The sequence below is a fragment of the Delphinapterus leucas genome, chromosome 13 (assembly GCF_059928025.1).
Source record: "Delphinapterus leucas isolate spDelLeu-1000000601 "Yukka" chromosome 13, BTC_Dleu_Yukka2, whole genome shotgun sequence".
In the NCBI taxonomy this organism is placed as follows: domain Eukaryota; kingdom Metazoa; phylum Chordata; class Mammalia; order Artiodactyla; family Monodontidae; genus Delphinapterus; species Delphinapterus leucas.
In genome coordinates this window covers 38,451,830-38,467,376 of record NC_143141.1, presented here as the reverse complement: position 1 = coordinate 38,467,376, position 15,547 = coordinate 38,451,830, and the positions used below count along the sequence as shown (strand labels likewise).

At 39.2% G+C, this 15,547-nt stretch overlaps 1 protein-coding gene across 9 annotated transcripts in view; it reads left to right on the top strand.

The window, feature by feature from the left end:
* Positions 1 to 15,547, top strand: part of MEIS1 (Meis homeobox 1) — a 138,783-nt gene that overhangs the window by 99,714 nt on the left and 23,522 nt on the right. For all 9 annotated transcript variants that reach the window (XM_089923086.1, XM_089923084.1, XM_089923087.1 and 6 more), the window contains one exon: positions 13,432 to 13,508. In XM_089923086.1, coding sequence (XP_089779212.1) covers positions 13,432 to 13,508 — 77 coding nt within the window. The remainder of the gene's footprint in view (positions 1 to 13,431; positions 13,509 to 15,547) is intronic.

Below are 15,547 nucleotides of genomic sequence, written 5' to 3'. Positions count from 1 at the left end.
GAGTGTAAAAGTAGGAGGCCTCGGCTCCAGGCCTATGAGCCACAACTTCCTAACCTCATAACCTGCCATGTGTCCACTCTGAGTTTTGTTTTTTCTCCTATAGAATGGAGGCAACATTACCTGTGCTTCCAACTTGGCCAAGTAGTTGTAAGGCTCAAATTTCATAAAATATAATAAAAGCTCTTTGAAAATGTAAAGTGTTATACAAATATAAAGGATATAAAAGATCACCCAACTCAAACTCTTAAAAAAAAAGCCTCAAACTAGCCAAGTTAACTTTTTTTTATTCTTTTGCAGATTATATTCCATTATAGGTTATTACAGGATATTGGGTATAATTTCCTATGCTATACAGTAAATCCTTGTTTCTTATCTATTTTATGTATAGAAGTTTGTATCTGTTAATTCCATACTCCTAATTTGTCCCTCCTCCCCTCCTTTTTGGTAACTGTAAGTTTGTTTTCTATGTCTGTGAGTATTTTTCTATTTTGTATATAGATTTATTTGTATTATTTTTTAGATTCCACACATAAGTGATATCATATAGTATATTTGTCTTTCTCTGTCTGACTTATTTCACTAAGTATAATACTCTCTAGGTCCACCCATGTTGCTGCAAATGGCATATTTCATTCTTTTTTCTGGCTGAGTAATATTCCATTATGTATATATTCCACATCTCCTTAAGATTGTCTGTTGATGGGCAGTTGGATTGCTTCCATGTCTTGGCTGTTGTACATAGTGCTGCTATGAACACTGGGGTGCATGTATCTTTTTGAATTAGAGTTTTCATTTTTTCTGGATATAGTCCCCGGAGTGGAATTGCTGGATTGTATGGTACTTCCATTTTTAGTTTTTTAATGAACCTCCATACTGTTTTCCATAGTGACTGTCCCAATTTACATTCCAAGTTAACTTTGAATATCTTTATTTCTGCCACCTTTATCTTGTCATCTTGTTTATGACAGGTCCCACTCTTTTCCCTACTCATCTAAGATGTTCCAGGAACATCTTAGAGCTCTGTGGGAATGCCACAGAAAAACGTCCACAGCCCTGTGAGCATTTCCCTGTCCAGTTAGACTGGACGACTGAGAAAGCATAATTTGGGAAACAAATACTGGGGATCTGCCCAAATTTTGACTAAGACTCTTCCTTCTTCTATAATCCACTCTGGAGACAGACAGTGAATTCACATCAATAAATGCTTTGGGGAGTTAAAAAGGGTTTGCTTAAGAAGGTTCATAAAGATAAAGGTAATCTTACTACTAAGACAATTTAAAGTTTTTACGTTTTTTTTTTTTCTTAAAGGGAAATTCTCTTTAGTTTGATTGCAAGATAAGGGTTTTGTTGTTAACCAAGATAAAATATAGTGCTGAATAATCTCTTAAATTAAAAATTGAAGTGTATGTTACAGAGAATAGAGATAATTAAAGAGCTTAGACTACAATGGGTAAAGGGAAGAGAATTTTCATGAAAATTAGCTAAGTAAAGGTAAATTGTGTTTGAATTTTAACTTCAGATCTGGGTGCTCTGCTGTTTGGCATACGTTGAGTTGATAATGCCCATGTGTTAAAGAATTCTGGTTGTTTCTTTGCCTCTCTCACAGCTTATAAAAATGCAAGCAGACCCACCTAATGAATATTAATAGGAATGATGTGTAGATAACACATAAACCCCCTGGATCTGTGGACTTTGGATGGAGTAGTCAGAAAGGATTTCTGTGGCTTTATTTAATACCAAATTTACATACTTTTAAAGAATAAACATCATCTTAATATTTTAATATCAGTATTCCAAAGTGGAGATTTTAGTGAAATAAAAAGCTTAATTTTCCTTCCCTGAACATTATATTAACCAAGGTCTGCATTTTAAGAGACAGGAAACTGTTAGCTAAAAAAGAAATTAACTTAATCCCCCTTCATTAAGTTCCAGTCTTTTTTTTGTTACTTAGAGACAAGTAATAATTATATCCACAGCAATGCAAAGCATGTTTTACACTTCTGTTATACAAAAGAACTGCAGTTGTTAAGGTGACAGCAAAAGAAAATGAGAACATTGATAAATACTGATACATTTTTTTTTCCTGAAATCTTCTCTGACTCTTGAAAGTAAATTTCACTCAGGTGCCTGAGCAGCATCTTAATTCATTAACAGCAGAAATCTACACGTGATCTTAGAAAATGTCAATCAAGTAGCTAAACAATATTTTCCCGGCTAAGGTTATAAACATGACAGCTAAGTGGGTGGAAGAGATCTCAAATGACTGTACATCGCAGTTCTTTTAGAAAGTCTAAAAGGTGGGCATTTTGTTTTCAAATTGGTATTTTTTTGGATGGAACTTTCAGCAAGTACACAGTAAATCTCAGCGGTGTATATTATTTAAAGCATATACTCTCTCTCTCTTCGGCATTGTGAAAAGGCATTTTCAATTTTAGCTTTACAAAAGGGGGAAATCATTAAAATGTAGTTTGTATCACTTCATTCCGTTATTTGTCATCTTTATGGCTGTTCTGTAGTTTTCACGGCACCTTTAATGGTAAGCTTGGTCAGGAGAGGTGAGCAGGAATGTGCATAGACTTGGCTGCGGGTACTGCTGACAGTGTCTGCTAGCTGGGCTTCAATCCATGTCCCTGTAGATTTTAACGTCCCCACAGACTGCTGGCAGCCTGCTTCCAGCTGTGGCAGGCATGATGCAGTGAATTGCTTTTGAATGTTCTTTACTCAAATAGGCAGTAATTACAAGCTTAAAGAGGTTTAGTGGTCCAGTAAACTACATAATCACCCCTGAATTAGCCTGGGCTCGTCAGTCGCAGTCCAGCAAGCTCGAGTCTGCTGTTTGTATGCAGCCTTGATCACATAGCAACCTGATCAGCAGGTGTGGAACAGCCAGAGTCCCCCATAAACACAACTGTCTACTGGGGACAATGATCTCTAATGAGATGAGGCTACACCAGCACTGTAATTTAAGTGGGAAAATTAGCACTAGAGAATGAGTACCAGTTCCAGGGGTCTTTAGTCATATTGGGAGCAGCATGAATTCTCCCTCTCTCTCTCCCTGGCTCTCGCTTTCTCTCTCAAAACATCTTCTCACCAAGTGTACTGGTTTTGCTTCTCACTTATGGAGACTTTATTCTTTTTACAAGGGTTTTTCCTCAATATTTAATGCTGGACAGGGTGTCTGTAAAGGCAGTAATGATAACTGTCAACAGTCTCATTCCAAATGGTACCACTGTATTTCATCTTCCTTGTCTTTTCTCTTCATGGCTTCAAAACCCTTTCACTTTGATTTTTAAAGTGAAAAAGTGTTCTACAGGTTGGGGATAGGTCTCCTTTTAGCTGGCACGCTCTCAGCAAGAGCGGAGATGAGCTGTATGTAGTTTGGAAAAGATCCTCACTTTATTGGAGTTTATTGTATAAACTGGTCATGAACTTTCTTTTCAGAAAAGTGGTCCAGGATGGTGTGCTATGGTTTTGTTTTATTGCTACAGTGAAATTCTTGGGGGAGAGCCTGTATGTCGAAACAGTAGTCTCCTCTATTCTTTCTTCAGTCCTGTAAGATGGAGAACTTGAATTTTATTACATTGCAATTGGAGAGTGGGAAGGGAACTTTTGCAACAAATAAACCCAACAACAACATAGAGCGGATTTTGGAGAAACTTCAGGGGAAATTATACATGCTAAAAAAAGATAAACAGAATAACACAGGAATGAAGAACGTGGGCTGCAGAACTAGGTTTCTTAGGGTCAAATCCCAGCTTCATCCTATTTGTGAGTAACTGAGACTCTGTGCCTCAGTTTCCCCATCTGTAACATCAGGGTAAAAACACTGATCTCATAGGCTTGTTATAAGTATTAAACAAGTGAATACTGGTAAAGCACTGAGAACATTGCCTGATGCAGAGTAAACATTATAAAAATGTCAGTTAAATAAAGTAAATAAAATCTGTACTGCTTTTGGGATTTGTAGAACTGAGTGAGGAGGATGAACAATTGTTAAAATGGGGCTGCTAGTTTTCTGATGTTTTTCTGAAGTCATTGACTTATAAATGCTGGTTCAGGCATTTTGGGTGTCTCTAACTTCAATAGTACTCATTCATTCATACAACAGATATTTCTTGGGCACAGAACTGGGCTAGTTGCCTTGTAAATGGCAATAGCATTCCTGTGTTTTTATTAGTATTCTACTAAAATGAAATGGTTCCAAATGTAATTTAACTCATATTTGATTAAGAATCACAAACAAAATGAAAGTAATTGGTAGAAAAACACACAACAATTAATTTCAAAGCAGACAATTTAAGGCATATTGTAATGCAGGTGGATGGAAGAACAGGCATTTGTTTCTATGACCCTTAAAGAGTGTTCTCATATATAACCTACCATCATTCTTGTGTTTATAAGCAACACTATAAGAACGAATAAAGTGATGGATGTATTAGTTTCCGTTGAGTTTTGTATCTTGTAGCAAAATTTCCTGTTGCTTCCATTAACAGAACTGAGTTGTAGACACATACACATTAAGATAATAGCTTCTTCATAAAATGAGTAGTAATCATCATCTATATATTCATGATTAACTCATCAGGAATGAGTGGGATTGCTCCACCCATCATTTAGAAAACAAAATAATTTGGAAGTGAATTTTCTCAACTTGTATGTTATCACCAAGTTTCAAATCCCAGCTCTATTACTTACAAGCTTGTGTGAACGTGAGAAAGTAATTTGTCCTTTCTATGCTCAAGTTTCTTCATCTGTCAAATGGGTATAATATATGAGCCTCCCTCGTAAAGATTTTGTGAGGATTAAATGAGGTAATGCATGTGAAGGATTTGGAACAATGCCTGGTACATCCTCACTTCTTAATACGTGTTACCATTACTACTTCTATCACTCTTACTAATACTAGAAAGCTGCTATTAATAAAGTCCCTTTGGGGCTTCCCTGGTGGCGCAGTGGTTGAGAGTCCGCCTGCCGATGCAGGGGACACGGGTTCGTGCCCCGGTCCGGGAAGATCCCACATGCCGCGGAGCGGCTGGGGGCCCGTGAGCCATGGCCACCGAGCCTGCGCGTCCGGAGCCTGTGCTCCGCAAAGGGAAGGGCCACAGCAGTGAGAGGCCCGCATACCGAAAAAACCCAAAAAAACAAAAACAAAAAAATAATAAAGTCCCTTTGGATAGTCGCTAGAGGGAGAATGTGGGGAAAGGTCCTGGTGAACTAACTTTCACCTCACAGCTCCATCCCTGCCCCTTGATATTTGCCTGCAGGGCAGAAGCTGTGGGGATGCAGTGGAGGAGAGGAAAGCAGCAACTTTTCCTGGATCGAGGCTGTTGAAACTGCAGAGAAACATTCAGTCACCTCTCACCACAATGGATAACTTTGTTCATGTTCCATTAGAATATGTTTTTGGTTTTAAAATGTTTACCTTAAAAAAGGGAATGGAGAAATGGGAAAGAAACATCAGTGGAAGGGTAGCCAAGTAGAGAAACTCAGGGGAGGGCAGACCTGGCTCCAGAACTAAGTAGCTGTGAGCCTTTGTTCATGTTTTGGGACCTAGCCAAGCCTCAGCTTCCTCATCTATAAAATGGAGCTAAGCATAGCCCCTACTCATGGGGGTCACCAAGAGTACATGCGATAATGCATGTAATGCGTATGTCCTACTGACAAACAGTAAGAGTTCAAATGAGCTATTATTTAAAATGATTTGAAAAGGACACAAAAGTGAAGCATGGCCCCTATTCCCACCCCCACTCTCATCCCCCTACTCCTCTTACCCTGTTTTTCTTATTGGCCTTTTTGTGTTTCCTTTTATAGCCGTGGTTTCCTACTAAGAGAATCAATATTCAGGGAGTTCATTAATCATCATAACTGTTCAAAATAATTTTAGCGCTCTTCATGAATTTTAATACTTTTAGGAGGCGGATATAAGTAATTGCTAATTTAGAGTCTAAATTTTATGTCTTTAATGCATATATTTAAAAATACTCCTGGAACATATCTATAGCTACTGAAGAATACATCTAAACATAGTTATTATAATGGAATTGCAAGCAACTTAAAAAAAAAATCCCCAATACAAAGGACTATGAAATCCCTTAATGTAGTATGTTTTTTTCTATTTAGTGCTTTTATTTTATATTTAATTAATATTTACAAGAAATGAAAAGATCAGATAGGTAAGACAGGCGAGGCATTGTAGTATTAGCCTCTTATAATTAACTATAAAACAATGTTTTCAGTGCTGTGTATTGTATAGCCTCATTAGTGCAAAAGTGAAGACTGTTACGAAATGCTAGCCAGTGTTCAATTTTTCCTTTCACACTTATGTCATTTTCATGTGATAAGATCAAGTTTAGAGATTCCCACCTGACCTTCCTGCTTGCACACCTCTACTAGCAGCTTCTTATAACTGCTGCTGGATAGACAAGAAATCAAATCTGAGGGCTTGTCTGGAAAATGGCTTGACTAGGCTTCAGAAAAAGCCAGTGCTGAACAATCAACGGAGCACATTTAGTTCGAGCAACTGGGCAATCTAGGAGCGTTGGTGGAGAATTAAGAAAAGAGGTTGAAATCCTGTGACTTCACTGATGATGCTCCAAACATTTTTGGCTTCTTAGCCGTACAGACCTCACCGTTCTTCTTTTGATTCCAGCCTGTGTGAGGATGCAGGACTCAACTGCTATGCATTCAGGCTATGCTCTTCCACTGCACCGTACACTGCTTTTGTAATGCAAATGAGAGGCACAAAGTGTCTCTTTGATAATGTGCAGTCAGAAGACAAAAAAGCATTCACTGAAACAGTAAAACTAATTCATAAAGCTGAAAGACAATAGCGAAGCATTATGGATTTTTTTAAAGGAAAAAAGTATCCTAGATCAATGTAATTGTCACAGTGTAAGCTATTCATAGCCAATGCATAAGGGGAAAATGGCTGCAAGTTTATTTAAAGTGGCAGAAGTTTTTATAGGCAAAAGAAATTCATGTTAAACAAATATAAATATATTTGGTTAACAGGCTTCTGCTTCTGCTCTTAGAGGTCACATATATAGCTGGTTATTTTAATTTAGACAGATCCACAATATTCCCTTAGTGACAAAAACTCAGTAGAAGTTTTAAAAGAACACAGAGATCCAATGGTTAAGAGCCATATGGTAGATTTTTTTCTTCTTTAAAGGGAGTATCTCTCCATCACATACCAGAGTTTAGCTCAAGGTCAATTTATATTAATGCATTAAACTTTGCTGTGGAGGAGGCAAAGGGCTGGAGGAAAAAGGATAAAAGAAGTTCCGAAATTGTTCTTCCAGCATATTCAGACAAGCAACAGAACATTGCCTTGATAAGGGTGATATTGGACAGTTGCCATAATTCCTCCTGTTAGATCAGCTCTCCCGGTACCTATTCCCATACCTTTTAAAGTATAGCATGTAACATTTTGCTTGAAAATTGCTTCCACCTCTATTGCTTTGTTATAGCTGTTTTGCAGTTTCGGTGGAGAGGCAGTTCTGTGTCACAAGAAATTACTAATCTGAGGCTTGAGAAGGGGCAGCGTAGCTTTCCATTATCTCACCAGTGAGCTCTGCACAGGATTATTTTCAAAATTTCTGTTGCCATTACAATGAGCTGTTAGAGTGGGCAAGGCAGAGAGGGAGGGACCATTATTGAAACTTGGTTACCAGGGTAGATAAGATAAAGTTCATCACTGTCTTGGCATCCACGTTTGCAGTCAGGGGTGGAAAATTTGATGAAAGGGGTACATTTGGTCAAGGATATCATTCAGATAGAAGGTTGGACATTTTCCATCTGTGTGTGCTGAAGAGTTTCTCTTTTCCTGTTAATGCTCATCTGAAAGAGTGGGTTTGACTGTTTACAGAAATAAGTTTTCTTCCAATGTATTGTAAACTTGTAAATACCAGAAAACCAGCATCAGAAACCCCCTCCCGTCCCCATCTCAAGATATAAGATTGGAATTGGGCAGAGATACCTTTCTTTAGAAAGTTGCCATTTTCTTTGTGTCACTTCCTATTCTCTCTGGCTGGTGAGAGGAACGTTCAGACTTAATTTTTATGTAAGCTAATTTTAGATTGTTTTTTAATTTTTAATTTTATTTTTGGCTGTGTTGGGTCTTTGTTGCTGCGTGCAGGCTTTCTCTAGATGCGGCGAGTGGGGGCTACTCTTCGTTGTGGTCCAAGGGCTTCTTACTGCAGTGGCTTCTCTCGTTGCAGAGCACAGGCTCTAGGTGTGCGGGCTTCAGCAGTTGCAGCACACCGGCTCAGTAGTTGTGGCACATGGGCTTAGTTGCTTCGCAGCATGTGAGATCTTCCCCAGCACTAGCAGGTAGATTCTTAACCACTGTGCCACCAGGGAAGTCCTCGATTTTTTTTTTTTTTTTTTTTTTTGAGACAACCTCTATTTCTGTTACACAGGACACATACTCTAGGGATCATTTTATTCTTTGATGGGGTTATTGAGCCATCACTGCTATCCGAGGTCATTATTAGAAGTCACACTGCAGATCACAGGAAGAGTGGCAAGCAGGGTCTATTTCAGCAAGAGACTGGGAAGAAGTCAGGGTGTTGATTATTGAAATCAGAATGATCATTTTGTGAGTTCTTGCCTTTAGCTCGGGTTCCACTGCCCAAGCCACTCGTTTTCCCTTTGAGTCTAGCAGCTCTTCTCTCCCCGGCGAAGCCCACCTAATACATGTGTGCAGGTTTAATGTTGGAAGGGAGGGTCAGCTTTACCCATACATAATCACTGTTTTATGGCTTTCACTCATTCCTGAGGTGTTAATGCAGATCAAATGGGAAACACTCGAGAAAGAAGCCTTGCAGCTACTGCACTGCCTGGCTCTCTCCGGTCTCAATCGTTAGTTCTTATTGTAAGATCTAAAGGTAATTTTGTTTACTCTCTTAATGCTTTGCCGTTCTCCCCCAGTGGCCCTTACATATCCTTTCTCAAATTCCCATCTTGATCAATTGTTTGCAAATAATTAAGCTTTTAAGAGATAATGGCAGGAAGCTAATGTACACAACAAAGACGAGGTCTCCTGTCACTGTCTATTGGACTGTGGTCAAATTTGCTTTGATATCCCATAGTGATTAGGTTGATTGGTATATCTGGCAAGTGCAATCCCTCTTTCCTTCACAAGAACCTACTGATCTCTCTTAAACCAGTGTCCTTGCCGCTTAGATGCCATAATAGCAGAGGTGTTCAGGAAAATGGCAAGGGAGACCTAGCCCTGTGGTTGCAATGGTTTGGAATGAATTTTCCATTTTCTTCCTAATATGGTGCTCGTCTTTCTCTCTTGTAAAATGACATCTACCTTTGCCCTTCTCATGGCCTCACTAGCCCTGTGCACGGAAGGCAACCTGGGCTTTGAATGTTTTCACAGCAGCCTTGCCTGTGGCATGTTGGGTTTTTGTCAAGTCATTTTTATTTTTTTAAGTCTACAAAGGAATAACTCATACTGTCCACACAAAGCTTATCTAGGAAAGATGCATAGGATTTAAGATAGTTAAACATATTGGATTTCAGTTAAAAAGCCTAATTCTTTGTGAATTTTTGACTGACTGTGGATTAACTACCTGAAGTTGTGGCTTTCATGTGATTCTAGCAATTACAGAATTTTTTTGGGGGGGGGAATTGAAAGTTTGTGGGAAACCAGGTTCAAGAACTATGAAAAAAAGAAAACTATCCAGTCGGTCTACCACAGACAGAGGTTTAGGAGTTTTGTTGATACCTTTTGCCCCCTTAACAATGACCAGATTATTGTGACATTTAATTTCATCCAGGCTCATTCATTTCTATTAAAAAAAATATATCCTGAACAACTGAAAATTGTTTAATGGAGACAGAGTGCTGGGTCTCCATAGCTTGAGGCTGCCTGGCAATTATGCTGCATGAAATTAGGCACAGTTTGTTCCAATTACTTAAAATCAGATCACATGAAAAGTGACAGAGAAAAAAAATGGTTAGAACTTTCTCATTTTATGATATTTAAATTCTGAAATCAGAAACTGCATGATGTAAAGAAACAACCTAAACTTGCACTGACAATTTGCAGGCCATAGATTGCTCTTTGAAGCTATAATGATTCAGGTAATTTTAATGATCCAAAGAGAATTTTCCTGACACCCTTTGCATAAATAAAATGTGAATTCCACTTGCTTTCTAAGAATGCATGTAAAACTTGCTCACAAACAGGCATGCAAAAATACTCTTGAAAACACAGCACAAATAAATGACTGTGACAATTCTCAATTTTCAAAGTAACTAAAGGTAAATGGCATAAATATTAATTTTTATCCAGTTCTGGTCATAATATTAAGACACAACTAACAAGACAGGGCAAAAGGTGTTGCCATCCAGCTGTAGGGAAGAGGGACCATTGACGTATTTATTAATTCAATTGAAAAGCACTGAAAGAGATTTCCAGAGGACCTGCAAAACTGTAAGCAAATCGTATTACAGAAGATGTTACAGATTGGAAATGACTTGTGTCCATCAGTGTACAGCTTTATATAGCAAATAGTGCCAACAGCTAGATGCTAAAATTTGCATATTTCAAAGTCAGGCTTTTATTACTCAAGAATTGCTAGGCTGGCTAACCTCCAGATGATAAAATCGAGAAGTTGTCCCTTTTTCAAAGGCTCAGAGTTAGTGAATGGCAGCATAATTTATACAGTCTAAACGGGTCATATGTAACTTTGTGCAATTCTTCAACTAGTGTAGACATAGAACTACTATATGTGAAACCATAATTCAGTTCAGAGGATAAAAGATTCATTTGGTTTGTATTGTGTGGCAAACCTTTACGAAGTGGGAGTCATGTTTTAAACCGTAGGGCAGTGTATTGCTTTTAGGTCAGTATCCAATTGTGAGATTTTGCCTGTGATGACTCGCATAATGGTGAGTAGGGTGATTGTCACCTACGATCTCTGCCGATTATGGAGGTGATATACTTTCATTTGAAAAGACTGGGTAGACATCACTTTTAGGAATGAAGTAAGGAAAGTCGTGTTGTGGATCTCAAATTGGATTGTTTGTACTTCCTGTGGGCTTTAAAAAAATTTTTTTTTTATACATTTTCCTTTTTTTTTTTGCGGTACGCGGGCGTCTCACTGTTGTGGCCTCTCCCGTTGCGGAGCACACGCTCTGGACGCGCAGGCTCAGCGGCCATGGCTCACGGGCCCAGCAGCTCCGCGGCATGTGGGATCTTCCCGGACCGGGGCACGAACCCGCGTCCCCTGCATCGGCAGGCGGACTCTCAACCACTGCGCCACCAGGGAAGCCCTATTATACATTGTGATGTTGCATCTGAGTGGAGAGTATCTGTGTATCGTGGCAAGTCAGAGCCATTCCTTTGTTCCACTGGTATTTACTGGTTTTCTTTATGTGCAGGTCTGGGCTTTAAGGATGGTGAATGAGAAAGGCGAGGGTGTTAGAGATGCTAAATGAGTGAGAAGGGACGCATGACCAAGGAAAGAAATAATCAGAACGGGTGTTTCATTGAGTGATGCTTGCTATTAGAGAAAAAGGGGAAAAACTGGTGTGAAAGTGATAAGGTGGTCTGGTGGAGAGTTGGGAGGGTAAGGCTTGACAATTGAGCTGAGACCTGACAGTTACCTCGGAGCAGGAGCCTGAGGGTAGGGACCAGCTTGGGGTGTTGGACGAACACACCAAGTGGCTGGACAGAGGGGTGCGGTGGGGTGAGAAGAGGATGCCCATCTGGGAAGTGGGCAGGGCTGGGTGGTGGCACGCACTGCTGGGCAAGGTGAGCGGTCTGGAGGTTTTTGAGGCGGGACAGGAATGGAGATTATGAAAGGCGTTTGCCATGTCCTTCTGTCGTGATGAGGCTTAGACACTGGATGGGAAGCAGGAAATGTCCCTAGGGCGTGTCACTGCGGACTGTGCCTTCCCCTGGCCAGTTTCCTCACCAGTAAAACATGAGGGACAATAGATTCTATTTATGTCCCTCAAAGGGATATAATGGGGATTAATTACCATTCTGTCTGTAATATACTTGGAGCTCTTTAGAGAGAGGCACTATATTCCGTGAAAGCAAAGCCTTATTCTAACTGTGTATTTATTGATTAAGTGACAATCAAGACACAATGCTTATGGGAAAAATGGCTACATCTCTGCTCTCCACAAATCGAATCCCATGTGTATAGATACAGAACATATTTAAACTTATATGTAAGAGCATTGAAGTGGTCATTAACGAGCCTTCTTAGCATCTAATCAGACATTATTAATAAGATTGAAAGCTATGTTAATTAGCATTCAATAGACCAGAATTTAGTTTCCGATGGCACATATCGTTAAATGGAGAGTTGGGGGTGCCCTTTCCCATTCATAAAGAGAATAGAAGGTTGACTATCAGAACAATTATTATCTTGGGAGAATTTATTGGGGTGCAGTGTTTCAAAGTAGCCCATGTCACCAATGGATGGAAACCATGTCCTCAGCTCCTCTCCCAGGCTTTAGAAATGTATATTTCAAACTTAGATATAGTTGACTATTAAACAGAAAGTATCTTGCCAAAACTAATCTTAGTAGAATTCTAAACATCTTACAAGAAGGTATAGATTTCATTTTATTATCTAATCCTGTAATATTTTTTTATCCACTCTAACTCCTGAGGCTTTTTCTTCGCATGCAAAATGTGCTGGTCTTTGACCTTATATTGGCCTGTGTTCAGAATCCCAGCATACGTTGACATTCAGATAGGGAAGCCAACTTTGGTAGAATTTCATTTGTTTGTGCTTTGCAGAAGAGCTAAAATGAATAGTGTGTGTGTGTGTGTGTGTGTGTTTTTAAATACACCCACTTTAATTTTGATATTTGCGTCCAGCAACATGGTGTTTTGGGAGGAGAATATCATGTTAACAAGGTGCTTAACTCCTGGGGACCTGAGCTGAGCTTGTTGGTCCAAATGATTCAGCTTTAAAAATCTGTGGTTCTAGAAAATATCACGTTAAGGTGGTACACTTTTGTACGCTCAAAAAGAACTTGTTATTTTAATCCCATAAAATACAGTGAAGGTCCTACTGAATTTTGTGTTTGCAACCAATAAACCTGTTAAAGAATAAACTCAGTATCAAGGTTCTGCACGTATCCTAAGTAGCTATTTATACACTTCACTAATCTTGGTAATTGGCTTGTCTTTTATTGCCATTAATTAGATGATGTAGTATTCCATTAATAAGAGTGACACACCTCAGCATTTTTACCTTTAATTATAGACCTCGCTAGACTCTTAGGTTATTGACAAAATAGCCTAAATATTGCCTGAAGTACACATATTGTTTTTAACAGAGCATATGTGTTTATTATTGAATCCCTCGCACCTAGCGTTGCACCTGACATGTGATGTGCACATTGTGTATCCAAAGTGTACGTGCACAACCTATCTTTTTTGTCCTCTTTCAGCACCCTTACCCTTCTGAAGAACAGAAAAAGCAGTTGGCACAAGACACAGGACTCACCATCCTTCAAGTGAACAATTGGTAAGTAATTTGGCTTTGTGTTTACACACAATCTGCTTCCCCCTCTGGCGACCTGCAGCTAATGTTTTGCATTAAGAAGACACACCCAGTTTTCCCCCGTGGCTTGTTGATCCAAAGGTGAGAACACAGTATTGACTGGTGGGTGAGAGCACTTGCTAGTATAGAAAAGAAAACAGTGTATTGCTTTCCACCTCCTTTATAAATTGACAAATTTTAGGCATAGTATATATTAGTGTTTAATTCACGTTCACTATGGCTCTGTAAATGTCTCTCTCTATGATCCTTTTTTTTTTAACTTGTAAGCATAATCAATAGAAAGAGTGATATCTTCTTTTCTATGAAACAAGAAAATCCACTATCACATACCTGTCAGGTTTTAAATTCGCTGAATAACTAAGTTCAGTTAGAATTTGTTAGGGATATGCATTCCAGGATGGGCTCTCCTTTCTTCTGACCTCCCTATAGAAAAAAGAGAAAAAATGTATGTTTCTACTTTGATGCTGTTCAAAACTTGACGTATCTCAGAGCTGTGCAATACTGTTTCTAAATAAATGTGTGAACTCCTGATCTGGGGGAAAGCTGAGATTAGGTACCAAGTACCAGCCAACAATATTCTGACTTAATGTACAGCGGTGTGGCAAGGAACCTTTGAGGAAGTATGATTTATTACCCTTTGTGAGTGTGCTGAAAGCCACGTTCATACAGTCACCCAGAGCTAGTGTCATATGTGAAGGGTATCAAAATCCAACCTCCTCTGAAACTAAGTGTCTAATTAATTGTCCTAATATTTTTAGATTAGTGTTTATGATGGGGAAACCGTATCCTCTTTGAAGTAAAATCCAGAAAAGGCCCAAAGCCTGGTTGGGGAAAGATGAGAACTGAGAATGCCAGTTTGCAGACAGAAGTATTTCTTTCTTTTCAATAAGTGTCAAAGATTAATATTACAGAATCTCTGATTACATGGCCTAATCCATTTTGGTGAATAAATTTGTTCTTGATGTCCATTGCACCTACATTAACAGACCCTTCTCTGTTAGAGAGTCTGGGAGCCTTTGGGAGAGATTTCAGATATATTAAGCCCCATTACAGAAAATGTAATTTCTGTCAATATAATCCCATGTATTCTTCGATTTAGTATTTTAGAGATAACAAGCTACTTACAATATATTTGCCTTTGGAGGATTAATTTGCAAAGTGCTCTATCTTCAAGACACAGACAGACTCACATAAGCATTGCTTGTAAGGGTTATCAATTTCTATGACCTTACGGCAGCCTTGGGAGATCGGTTTTTGCAGCCCTCTTAGTCAAGTGGATAAGGAACCAACGGAAGACATACTATACCTGAGTGTGTTACTAGGAGTCGTGTGGCTGCTGAGGTTTTTTTGTTTGCTTGTTTGTACCTGCGGCTGTATCTTAATTTTCAAGACTCTGGATACTATATAATTGAACTTTGTCTTCCAAATTGTTCTGGACGATATTATAGAGCAGACCATCCATTTTGAAGGCACACCTAAATTCCTAAACATTTAGGAAGGCAGTGGGCTGCCATTCAGGTGATCTGCTAGAAAGCTCCACCCACAAACATTGTTACCAGAGAACAGATTCCAATACAAGCCGCTTGCCACAGGTAGAAGACATTATGGGATATTTCCTGTGGCTGCCCGGCCAGGCAGGCATTCCTGTGACACCAAGCTGGATGCAACTGTCGTTTCCTAGATTCTGTGCACAGTGATCACAATCAGACTGCCTCGGTTTTGCAATTAAGAGGAGGGAATAAAAGGACTTAAAAAAAATACACGCCAGATAATAATTTTTCAACATAGATGCAGACTTTGCCCTAAACTTCACACTGATACTCAATTCTGCACAGGCACATAACTTGAAAATCACTTTTACTCATTACGTGGGATGTAAACCCAATTCTGTGCTCATCTGGCACCGTGTAGTGTTCATGTGCTCTCGCTTCTGTGTATGGAATTAGAAGTGACCTATGCTTGCACTTCATTGCCGAGCATTTGGCAACTGTTTCAACTCTGCA